This window comes from Benincasa hispida, chromosome 4 (genome assembly GCF_009727055.1).
Source record: "Benincasa hispida cultivar B227 chromosome 4, ASM972705v1, whole genome shotgun sequence".
NCBI classification, from domain to species: domain Eukaryota; kingdom Viridiplantae; phylum Streptophyta; class Magnoliopsida; order Cucurbitales; family Cucurbitaceae; genus Benincasa; species Benincasa hispida.
In genome coordinates, this window is record NC_052352.1 from 17,100,476 (window position 1) to 17,113,376 (window position 12,901).

At 34.1% G+C, this 12,901-nt stretch overlaps 1 protein-coding gene across 1 annotated transcript; it reads left to right on the top strand.

Annotated features, from left to right (window-relative positions):
- The first annotated feature begins 1,427 nt into the window (after positions 1 to 1,427).
- On the top strand, positions 1,428 to 5,801 carry LOC120076761 (auxin response factor 17). The gene is made up of 3 exons (XM_039030663.1): positions 1,428 to 2,756; positions 3,705 to 4,436; positions 5,515 to 5,801. The coding sequence occupies exons 1-2, from the start codon at positions 1,719 to 1,721 to the stop codon at positions 4,311 to 4,313; spliced, it is 1,647 nt and encodes a 548-aa protein (XP_038886591.1). The 5' UTR covers positions 1,428 to 1,718; the 3' UTR covers positions 4,314 to 4,436; positions 5,515 to 5,801.
- Positions 5,802 to 12,901: the final 7,100 nt, after the last annotated feature.

The window sequence follows — 12,901 nt, forward strand, 5'->3', positions numbered from 1 at the left end:
ACTTTTTCTTAAATTAATATTAAAACAATGCTTTGATCTCTGTATTTTATTTTCATTCCATTTTAGTTATGGTACTTTCAATAGTTCAAATTTAGTAATGTATTTTAATTGTTCAAAATTTGTCATGTACTTCCAATTTTTTAAATTTTGTTATGTACTTTCAATTGTTCAAATATAGTCTCTTAGATTTAATAAATATTAAATTCGCACATTATACCTTCCATAAATCTTAAACCTAGTCTTTCAAAGTTGAAATAATTTTCAAGTAAGAAAAGACACATCTGAGTATATTTTCAAAATTTTTAAATTAAATGCAAAAAGCCAATAATAAATTAATAATCAAGACCTATAAAGCACAAACACAGATACGGTTATACGATACAGATACGGCGATTCGTCAATTTCTAAAAAACTAAGATACGGATACGTATAAGGATGCGTCATTTTATATATATATTTTTAAATATATATATATATTTATAAAAAACGAGGATACTGATATCTTTAAAAAAAATCTAGGATATAGATAAATTTAACATACAAGTTAATAACAATAGCACAAAATAGAATACAAACACTGAAATACAATACAAAAAAAAACATCAAAGATGTTGAAGTACAATAGTTAATAAAATGCAATAGAAAAGTGACTCATATTGCAAAGAAAAATAAGAAGATTAGAGGGAGAAGTATGAAGATAAATGAAAAACTTATTGTTGAAGATATAAATGGTTTATATTTTGATGGATTTTGTGGGGACTCAAATGTAAAGATGGAGATTAGATGATTCTAGTATATGGTTTTGTCCGTTATTTTTTTTTTTTTTGTTTTTAAGTTTTGGACTCAAGTAGTGAGTTTTTTAAATAGGTTGCCTAATTTTAGAGTGGAAAAGATTAGATCATGAGTTACTTGTCTTTTTTTTAAAAAAAAAAGTATGCATAGAAATGAATACGTCAAATCGCGTGTCAGATATCTGAAAAGTATTGAAAGACAAATCACGTGTCAAATACGTATCTGAGAAGTATTTGAAAGGATCAGTATATCTAATAATGATTCTTTACCTCACATGGAGTATGTGTGTTTCATAGACCAAGACCATCTCTAAGATGAATAGAATGGCTAAAAATGGATGGTACAAATACTAAAATCTAATGAAACTTAAAGAGTACACAAACTGAAACAGAAATTTAACTAAAAAATTAAAGTTAAATAACTAAATTTATAATTAAAAAAAAATAGGGATCAAATAGACATAAATTAAAAAATGAAGTAATTTTGCAATTTAAGAAAAAGAAAAGAAAAGAAAATGAAGGGAGAGAAGAGGAGTTAAACAAAAAATCAGATTTTCAGTTAGATTGTCGGGGGTAAAACCGTAAAGTCACCCCGATTTTCAAGGGTTTCCGTTACGTAAGTCTGTTCTTCTCTCATTGCCGATTCCTGTTTCTCCGACCCAATACGCCATTTTCTCTTTCACTCTCTCTCTCTCTTCAAAATGTCTATGATATTTGAGAGAGAGAGAAGGTGAAGATGAAGATGAAGACATAGTCACAGTTCTTCCCAAATATCTCTCTCACCATCCCCAAAATCTCTCCATAACAACACTCAACAAACCCTAACAGACAAATTTCATCTCACTTTCTTTCTTTTTCTTGCCCTAACTATTACAATTTTCCATTGTTCTTTTTTGCTGTTCGATCACCGCCGGTTCTTTTTCCGGCATGATAATGGACCCGAATCTTTGGCGTGCTTTTGCCGGCTATTCTGCCCATATCCACACTGTCGGTTCTGAAGTTTACTATTTCGTTCAAGGACATGTCGAACAAGCTACTTATGTTCCCACACTTTCTCGGTCTGTTCTTTCTAACCCTATTACTAAATGTATCGTTTCTGCTGCCGATTATAATGCCGATTCACTGTCTGACGAAGTCTGTCTTAAGTTGAATCTTAATCCAATTCGTCCTGGTGAGAGTGGGTCTGAAGTGGTTTCTGGATTTAATTGTTCTGATGATGGTAGTGGGAACAGGAATACAATTGAGAAGTTTGCTAAGATTCTTACATCTTCTGATGCTAATAATGGCGGTGGATTTTCTGTACCGCGGTATTGTGCCGATTCTATTTTTCCTCCCTTGAATTATAAGGTTGAACCGCCGGTGCAGACTTTATCGATTACTGATGTTCATGGAGTTGTTTGGAATTTTCGTCATATTTATCGTGGGACGCCGAGGCGGCATTTGCTCACTACTGGGTGGAGTAAGTTTGTGAATCATAAGAAGCTGGTTGCGGGTGATGCCGTCATTTTCGCAAAGAATTCCAGTGGGGATATGTTCGTGGGCATTCGTCGTGCCACACCCTCAAGGGCTATTGTAGGCGGTGATTGTAGCAGATGGAATAGCCAGATTGGTGGAGGAAGGTACAATGTGGAGGAGAAACGTTCTGGAGATGGAGGAAGTGAAGTTTTCTCCCGAAGTAATATTGGGAAGGTGCCGGCTGAGGCGGTCGCTAACGCTGCGGAATTGGCCACGCAATTTAAGCCATTCGAGGTGGTTTATTATCCTAGGGCTGGCTTGTCCGAATTTGTTGTTCCAGCTGAGAAAGTGAACAATTCGATGAATTATCAGTGGTATTCTGGGTTAAGAGTGAAAATGCCTTTGGAGACGGAGGATTCTTTGAAGATGCAATGGTATCAAGGGACTGTAACCTCAGCATCTATTCCTGCCCATGGGCCTTGGATGGGTTCTCCATGGCGTATGCTTGAGGTAAACATTTCCTTTGTTAACCCATGTCTCTAATTCCACATGAGTAGGAGATAGTTATCATATCTACGTACTTCTGAATTATTTTTTCTTTCTTTTGATAATTGAGTTTTGCTTCATTTGATTGTCTGAGTCTGTTGATCATGTTGTTTATATTTAGCTTTAGTTTATGTTTTCATACTCAACATGACAATCAGTGATGAGAAATAATTGGATGGGATCAAATATCAATCTATTTTTAGGATATATATTAAATTCTCTGTTTCTTATCGGGGATTTGAGGGAGAGGAAAAACACTAGATACTGAAGATGTGTTGGAGTCACTCACTCTAGGTCATTTCATTCATGATGGTTTGTTGGTTCCACCCTTTGAAAGATGCTGACATTTTTAATCGTACATGTTTTCTCATTAAGAAGTAGTCTAATTTTATTTTAATTTTGAGGCAGAGAACTGGATTTATAATTTACGAGTATTTTCAATTACACCCTCATTGTTGAATATGTATCGTGTATTGTGTCTGGATTTTTTGGTGTTGGATAATGTGGGGTTTGCTCCGGTTGCTAGGTGTGTTGTATCAGGATGGTTGATCTGACAAAATACTATTGGAAGTAAATGTGTAACTCTGTTGGGTTATATATCACGTCTTTGGTGGTTGAGACAGTTCTTAAACAATTGATTTAGTCGGATCACTCTGGAGTGTTCCCGTACATACATACCAGATAACAAGCCCATTAAGCAATAAGAGAATGGAAATGGGATTTGTTGATTTAGTCAGATGACTATGGGTGTTGCTGAAAACTGGGGTTTCTTTATTAGATCTTTTCCCTTATGTCAGTTAGGAATTTACATTTTGTGTGGTCTTAAGAAGTTGTTCTCTGTACAGACTGTTGTTGTGTTTTTACCAGGATTTATTATCATTATTTTCATGTTATTTCGTTTTTCTGTCTTAGGTTACATGGGAAGAAACTGATGCTCTGCAGAGTGCTAAGTATGTGAGCCCTTGGGAGGTTGAACTTGCTACACCCACTCCTCCAATCCCTCCTCTTCACCCAGCAAAGAAATTTAGAGGTCCCCAGAAATCTGCGGTGGTGAATGGTGAAGCAGATCTGTTTTCACCTCTGATGACATTCGGTGATTCAACAATGGGGCAATTCAACCAATCATTGTTGAGTTTTAACTCATTTCCTGCTGGCATGCAGGGAGCCAGGCAAAATTTTTTCTGTGAATCTGGGTTATTCAATCCATATAATGAAATTACTCCACCAACATGTGATGAAATTTCCACGTGCAAGCTGAATGCAGCGCCAAAGACACAAACGGTGTCTACTGACCTCCAAATTGGTAGTGTGCAATCGGATACCTTATCGCCTGATAGTCAGGCTAGTGTTCTTTCCTTTGCCACAGGAACGGCTGAGAACCAGACCTGCAACTCAACTAAAGCTGGAGTATATTCAATTCAATTGTTTGGTCAAATCATATATACGAATCCGCCTGTTCAAAATGGACATCACGGTGCTAACAATGACGATGGCGACAAGAAGCGTAAACAGTCCAGCTGATCTTCTTTGATCAGTACAAACTTTCTTGTAGTGTACTAGACTGGGAGCCTTGGGATCCAAAGTTCTTCCTTAGTAAATAGTAGTAACATCTTTGTTTTGAGTAGAAGCAGCTGTACAGTACAGGTACGCCTGTCTCCTATCCTTTATACTTTAGCATGTTGATAATGAAATATTGATGTCTCCGATTGACGAATATTATTCTTTGTCACTTAATGTGATAATAATGCTTTTATTCTAACATACTTACATTCTTTCTGCACCATAACGAACATGCCTTTTTCATTCAGTTATGTCAAATGGATGCCAAATTCCATGACTGACTGATTGTAGCTATTTGTCCTGTCACAAAGTAACATAGAGAAGTTTATTCTTCTAATAATATGCAAGGGAGCAGAGGCTTGAATATAATGAATGTTTAGGCAAATTTTAATAGTGCCCTATGATGATTAGAAAGAAACCGTGGAATCTTTGGCTTGTTTGGAACCTCGTAATTTTGAGGGATTTCAATCCATATTGAATTTCAAATGCTTTCCATTGTGTGGTAAAAGGGATTTCAAATTCTGTTTACTTAAAAAACTTTCCTGACTAAAATGCTCGGATTTTGCAGGATTTCATAAGATTTGAAAGTAAATTACTTAATCGACCTTGTCAAATTCTAATTTTCAATCAATACATAGTTAAAAGTCTATATTAGTAGATTCATAACTTTCTTTTCTTTTCTAGTTACCATCAAAACACAGAATTTTAAATACGTTCATTTCAAATCTTTTTCGTTCCAAACAAAATAATTGATTTAAAACCATTTCTTAAACTTTCTTGAACCCGAACGGAGGGTTGATAAATGCAGAAGGGTTAATAAGGTTTTTTTTTTTTTTTTCCCTCCTTTTGTAACTACCACTCCCCCTTACCCATATACACTACTTGGACTATTACTTAGTTACTTTAATCTCCTCTCTGTTCTTTCTGAGCTTGAGGAGGATCTTGTTTTGTTCGGATCTTTCTGGTTAATATAATAATCCAAGTCTGTTGTTAAAAGAAAAAAAAGGAAGAAAAAGGTATATATAGATGGTTATTCATTTCTAAAACATAAATCATTTTTGATTTCTATGAGAAAACAATTTATGTCTCTCATTTGGTGTTACTTAAGTTGTCTTAAAATCTAAAGACCATTGACTATTTTTGTTTGACCCTTTTGGTGTAGGTACTTGAGCTAGGCAGGAAGCTGACTACAGTATGAACATCCGTAGCTGATTGTGTTTTTTCCATGGTAGTTTGTTTTGTCTGACCTCAAAAAGTCTAAGACTCTTTGATTTGAATATTTGTTGACGTTTGAATATTTTGTTGCTGAGTTTGCTTTAGATGTTGACAATGCTTTGGATATTGTTGAACTATTTTAATGCTTTTTCTAGTGTATGGTTTGAGACATGATTTGTTATGCTCTTGATTGTTTTATTCTTTTTTATTATTATTATTATTATTATTATTGTATTTGATGATGTCTTTTACACTATGCTATACAAACCTATATATATCTAAGATTTAAATTTTTGTTTGTTGCTGATGAATGCCTTTAATGTTATGAAACTAATTTATTAATAGAATAGGTTACATTCTTGTGGAGGTGGCATGTCCTTTTGTTGGAAAATGTCACTTGCGTGTAATGAATCTCTTTTGGAGACTTCTCTTTCTTGTTTGAGTATGACATCAATGAGGTACATGTCTTTAACTATTAAGTTATGATATGTTCATGTTAGTTTAGAATCCGTCTCAAATGAAAAGTTGTCTTAAATGAAAAGTTGTTATCGACTAGAGGAGAATTAGGAGATATTTGGTGTGATTGAATTTAATAACCGTTTGGTTCTTCATTTAGATTAATTGGTATTTTATTAGTATTTTAGAATAAATTAGTTAATTATCATATAAATAGTCACCTTAGAGTTGCTTTTTTTTTTTTTTTTTTTTGGTTTATGATAATTGTGTTTGTTTTCTTCTGATTTCTTTACAATAATTTTCACCTTACTAAGTTAAAATTTAAATTTCTAGCAAAATTTAAAAAACAAAAACAAGTTTTTGATAACTATATATATTTTTTAAGTTATTAAGTTATAAATATTATCTTAGATTTTGAAAACGCCAAAGTAGCTAAATAAAGATAATTTTTAATATACAAATAGTAACGAAAGAGGACTTTGTTATGTAATAGTTTTTTGTTGTATATTTTTTTTCTTGCTCGAGGTGATGAAGATTGTGGTATATGCGGTAATTTTTCTATTTTTTAAACACTACTTTGGTTCAATATATTGGATTTTGATTCATTTTAAGTCAATGTACTTTTAAATGTTCATTTTGATCTTAGTACTTTAACTTTTGTTCATATTCATTTTGGTCTTGTTCTTCTAAAAGTGATCATTTTGGTTCCTATTTACAAAATTTTAACATAAATTTTATTCATATTAGAGATCTTTTGATACAAATTAATGGTTATACTTTAAAAGACTTAGTAAGTTAAGTGTAATGTTAAACTTTCAATCAATATATAAATATATATTATAATTTTTCTCATCTTTTATATATATATTTATAAGATGAGAAAAATTATAATGGATGGACAAGAACGATCACTTTTTAAATATATAGGGATGAAAATGATGATTTTGAATGTACATTGACTACAAAAGCATATGAATTAAAGTAGTATTAAATTTTTTTTGTTCAAACAATTATGTCAATGTGGTATGAAAGATTAAACTATCATCTTTAATGACAATAGCTACGTAACATTCATCATCAAGATATTTATATCACGTCTACATATGGATATTTTTTGTGCAAGTGTTCTTTTATACCACTTGGTCTCGAAGACTAGAATATTTTCCAATTTGATTATAATATTTTAAAATTAAACAATATATTTGAAACTAAACAAAAGAATGATGATGTGATAATTAAAATAATCTCATTACGTAATTTCATCGATCAATCAAATTTTTATTATGGGTATGTAAATATGGCCCAATGCTTTCTAATTCCTGCCCAATTAAAAGGCTTAAAATGTTCTCTCGATTAAAAAATAGGTATAATATTTTCTAATTTGATTATAATATTTTAAAATTAAACAATATATTTGAAACTAAACAAATAAATGATGATGTGACAATAAAATAATCTCATTACAAAATTTCATCTATCAATCAAATTTTCATTACGGGTATGTAAATATGGCCCAATGCTTTCTAATTCCTGCCCAACTAAAAGGCTTAAAATGTTGCCTCTCGATTAAAAAATAGGTATAGTATTTTACCAATTTGATTAAAATATTTTAAAATTAAGAATTGTATCTGAAATTGAATAAAAATGATGATGTAACAATCAAGAATCTCATTACGATTGATTTTTAATTACAATTGCATCCACTTGGTAGTAGACGACATCAAAAGAATTTTATTACGATTGAATCATATTTTCATTGTGGGTATATAAACATGGCCTAAATGTTTTTCTAATTCCTACCAATTAAAAGGCTTAACATGTTGTCTCTCGATTAAAAAAATGGGTACAAGGTTTAAATAATATCAATTTTTAAGATAAATTGAGATGGGTACAATGTATAAATTGATGTTTTTTTAGATAACACATACTTTAATTGAGTTATACTATTTTGGTCCTAAAAAAATATTGTAATGTACTTTTTATTGAATTTTCATGATATTATTGAATAGATGTTAAATTGAAAAAATTTTAGTACTGTAAATGATGGTATAACTTAAATTATCATTAATATTAGGCATGGAATTGAAAAATAGAAGACACTTCAAACATCAAATTATATGCTTAGCCTAAAAAATATCAAAGACAAAAAAAAGTAATACTAAAAGAGAGATAATTATTCCCAACAAATGAAAACAATATAGTTTTTTTCTGTTGAAAAGGGAAAAAAAATATAGTTTTAAATAATTATTATATGGACAAAATTTTTACATAAAAAGTATTTGATTAAGAAGAAGTATATTCTAAAAATCTTTATGATAGGTTGATTATATATATTAATCAATATCTTACATATGTATAAATATTTTAATTTTTAAAAGAATTTCATTGACCAAGCTAAAACTATTGCTAAGAAACAAAATATCCATCACTCAACATAATTCAACTATCATAAGTCCATCTCGAACAAAGCAAGGGATTGAGCAGCATGCACTATAAATCAATAGGTTCAAATGTTTAAACTTGAAAATTATTTTATAATATATCATAAATAATCCCAAAACTAATTTTTTTAACGCATCAATTACAACATCAATTTATGTGAATTATATTATAAATGATGTCACATACATCTTTTAATTTTTATACATTATTCATCACATGAATTTCTATCTCATTAAAAAAAAAAGAAAAAGAAATCCAAGTGTCACACCCCCTCCCGAGCCGGTCCCTCAAACCCGAAAGGAAGTGTGAGGACTATAAATATTGAGAACATCTACCATCTAGGATTTTATGTTATACAATACATTAATGTTTATCAAATTTTAGACTTTCAATACCACCATGTGTTTGAACTCTCTTGATACAGCTGTCAAGACAGAATGATTTCTGCAATCACCCGTCAACTTGTTCTAAGCCAATTCCATCACTTTCTTCTGACACCTGGGGGGGAATTAAAGAAAAAAAATTTGAAAAACATGAGCGATAATGCTCAATGAGTGGTAAGTTTAAACTAAATATTATTCACTTTCAAAATATTTTTTGGAAAGCAATAGCACAATGTGAACAACCATCCAACTTACATACAGATAATAAATGAAACAAGGATGGTATGATCACATAATCCTTCAATACATAACAAATCCCATAAACTGGTTCGAGGAAACAATTTCCAGTACCCCAAACAACCCGTCGAATATGCACATGTCAACAATTCCTGCTAGACATACTCGGGTACGTAGATAACCCCAACCAGATATATCCATAAAGTATGCTAATAACATCTGGGTTCAATTTCCTGTTTCTAGTCAAACTAATAAGAACAAACATCCAAGCCAAGACTCAGAGAGTAAATAGTCATCCAAATAACAGAACAGTAATTATAATACAAGAAAACATATATTTTCAGATCATGCCAAATTTACCAAACTGGTACAAATATATAAAACATCCAACCATTCAAAAACATAAACCGCTCATAGTTTCTCTTGATCAGTTTTTCAGAAAATTATTTAACCAACTTCTTGTCATGTTTCTTCTGAATTCCTTTCCTTTCTAAGAAATTCTAAATTAGTCCATAATTCTTTCAATAATCCCAATTTTATTAACAAATAATTTAAGTTAGAAAGACCAGCTTACAATCTAAAAATAGGCCTAACTTTTCCAAAACAGTTCATTGGAGGTTATTTTGGTAAGTTGATGGGCTCTAGACTGCAGGGTGGGCGTGTCTAGCGCGCAGGTGGGCTGGAACGCATGCAGCTAGGTGGCAAACCTTGCATAGGATAGTGCTAGGTGGTGAGATGCGCACAATGCGCACTGAGATGCATCCGTGCATATATTCAGATGCATCTCGCAAGGTGTGTGCGCGAGCACTTGCGCTGGCAAGGATGCCTGACAGGGCTGAGCGATAGGCCTATGTGGTCAGCTAGGCTATTGAACTTCTAACGCAAGCTCCTCTTTCTTTAGCACCTCAATTGAGACGGCAGCCTGGGACCTCCCTCTCTCTATACTCTCTTTTGAGAACTTCCTTACTAACTTCACTCAAATGGCACGAGTGGATTGTGAGAGTTGATCGTCCCAACCTATCCTATTTATAGGCGTCCCAAGTTCTTCCTAGCTTGACACCTCTAGCTTAACTGCATGTCAATGTGCCCTCACCTTGCGCTGTCCACGCCAACCCTTTGCCACCTTGGTCTTGAAATGACTTCCTTTCCTTTAGCCAATACATAACCTTTCCTTTGCATGCCCTCTCGTGCGCCCACCTCAATTCTTTCCATTCCACCCTTAAATTTCCAGTTGACAACTCCTAGTTTCAATACGTCCAACTCTTAAGCTGGTGCATCACCCACCGTTTTCCCCTCAAATCACAACTTAATAGCCAAAAACTTTTGGATTTCTCAAGATTTATAAAATAACCAAGTGCTTCCTCGCTTGCATCTAGTCATTACTCAATGCACGATAGTTGCTACTCGTTACACGATAACCATTACTCGACACATGATGGCTTCTACTTGATGCACGATGGCCTTCATCGCATACTCATGCGTTCAACCCCTTCACCTAGGCAGTCACATACTACACATCCAAATAGAAACCTTCACGCCTAGGCCACTCTTGTTGTAGGCGCTCAGGAGGTTTCCCCAGCCTTAAAACAACCTAGCCATCACATGGCTTCATCGCTCGCTGAGCGCCTTATGCTCATTGCTTTGCGATCAACCATGAGTTCACTCTTTGTGCAACGCCCCAATGCCCTCACAATCGGTACCTTACGCCCCCGCTCATGCGACTCCACACGTGCGTTCGAGCGCTCACGTCTTGCATTAATCATCCTGCTCATGTGCGCTCGTCAGCATCTTACCTATACTTATTGCTCGGTGGCCCTTCCTCGCTGCTCGATCATGCAACGCCTATACCATGTGCCCAAGCCTCCGCGCATCACTTACACGTGTGCACTAGGCTTAGCACCTAACCTTGTGCCAATGCCCAGCATACCCTGCTCGCAAGCTTTCTAACCTTACAAGCCCCTTAGCTGGCGCATGCCTTGTCAACGCTTAACAACATTCCACGTATGAGTAGCCTACTCACGCCAACACTTGGCCAACGTTCTCGTGTCATTGCATGACTACTTGGTGCTTACACTTTGTTTTGCCAAACATCAAATTTTTCCTGGCTTGGCCATGCCTCTTACCAACGCATGTGTCCAACATGAGCCTTACCAAGTATATTTTAAACTTCAATTATCCTTGGTAACATATCAATATTAGGTGTTTGTATGTTCTAATACTTAGTCAAATTTTATTACCCAATACCTTCACTTTCTAATCCTTTAGGTGTATTTCTTTTTCTCAATTCAAAAGGCATTCTTCTTATGTTCCCCTTACATGTTGCTTGATTTGATGGAATACGAGACATACGCAGCGGAATAAGGACCTAATTTTCTTGGATATGATCATTGGACTGCCGTTAAAAATATCCTCAAGTTCTTAGGAGAACGAGGAACTACATGCTCGTGTATAGTACTAAGGATTTGATCCTTACTAGATACACTACTCTGATTTTCAAACTGATAAAGATGCTAGAAAGTTTACATCAGGATCAATGTTCACTCTTAATAGAGGAGCAGTAGTGTGGAGAAAGCATAAAATAAACTTGTATAGCTGACTCCACAATGGAATCTGAATATGTAGCTGCTTGCGAAGGAGCAAAGGAAAGTAGTATGGTTGAGGAAATTCTTGAAAGATTGGAAATCGTTCCAAATATGCATCTGCCTATCACCCTATATTATGATAATAGTGGTGCAGTTGCAAATTCAAGAACCAAGAAGCCACAAGCGCGGCAAGCATATTGAGCGCAAATACCATATGATCTGGGAGATTGTACATCGTGGAGACGTTGTAGTAACCCAAATATCTTCTGAGCAAAAAATTGTTGATCCTTTTACAAAGGCCTCACGACTAAAGTGTTTGAAGAGTCACCTACAGAGTCTAGGTCTACGAAGTTTGTAAACTAGGACAAGTGGGAGAACTTTTGGGTATATGCCCTAGTTTATTGTTTCATATGTTTATTGTTACTCATATGTTTCTCACTTAAATTCAACATTGTGATACTCCACTAGGAGTTTTTAGTCCAAGTGGGAGTTTGTTAGATTTTATGTCCTCTAAAACTCGTAGTTTGTAAATTAATAAACATATTCTATTTTTGTTTTTCGATAAAGTTGTTATTGAAATTGTAATCTTGAATCCAATAAATTAAGGTCCTGGGGCTATTTAATGTTAGTTTGAACTTTCTATAGTGATATAAATGTGGATCAAGTTCAAATATATAGCCAAAAATGGTCTATAGTATATGAATAAGGTTGGGCGCCTTATTCTGGGGATACTATGGATATGACCACCTTTGTAGTTAGTTACAAACAATGTGATCCTGAATCGTTCATATAGAGATATGGTGAGTGGAGGCATCCTATGCAATGAATTTGCATAAGACTGAACCATGAAATAGTCACTTTTTTACATTCTAAATGTCATTTTATGTATAAAACTGACTATTTCGTTAATTGATGACCTAGGTAACTTAATCTTAATCCTGAGCTAACTCATGTTTCACTCAGAATTATCCTTAGATCTGCATAGGTGAGGGCAGCTCATCAGGCCCAATAATCCTCCCATTTTAGGGGTAAGATCAGTGTGGATAGCTGAGAACATAGGGTGCAAGACGGAATTCACTCCTACCCGTTATAGGGTTAGTAGATGGGTTGTTCCCTTTAGTACTGAATCCAGGTCTTGAACAAGGGCCCTACCCTCTCCTTGCCCAAGAGAGGTTCGGTTTATAGGTTAGACCTTAAACCAATTGTTCATTAGAGGATCAGTGGAAGTTAAGGA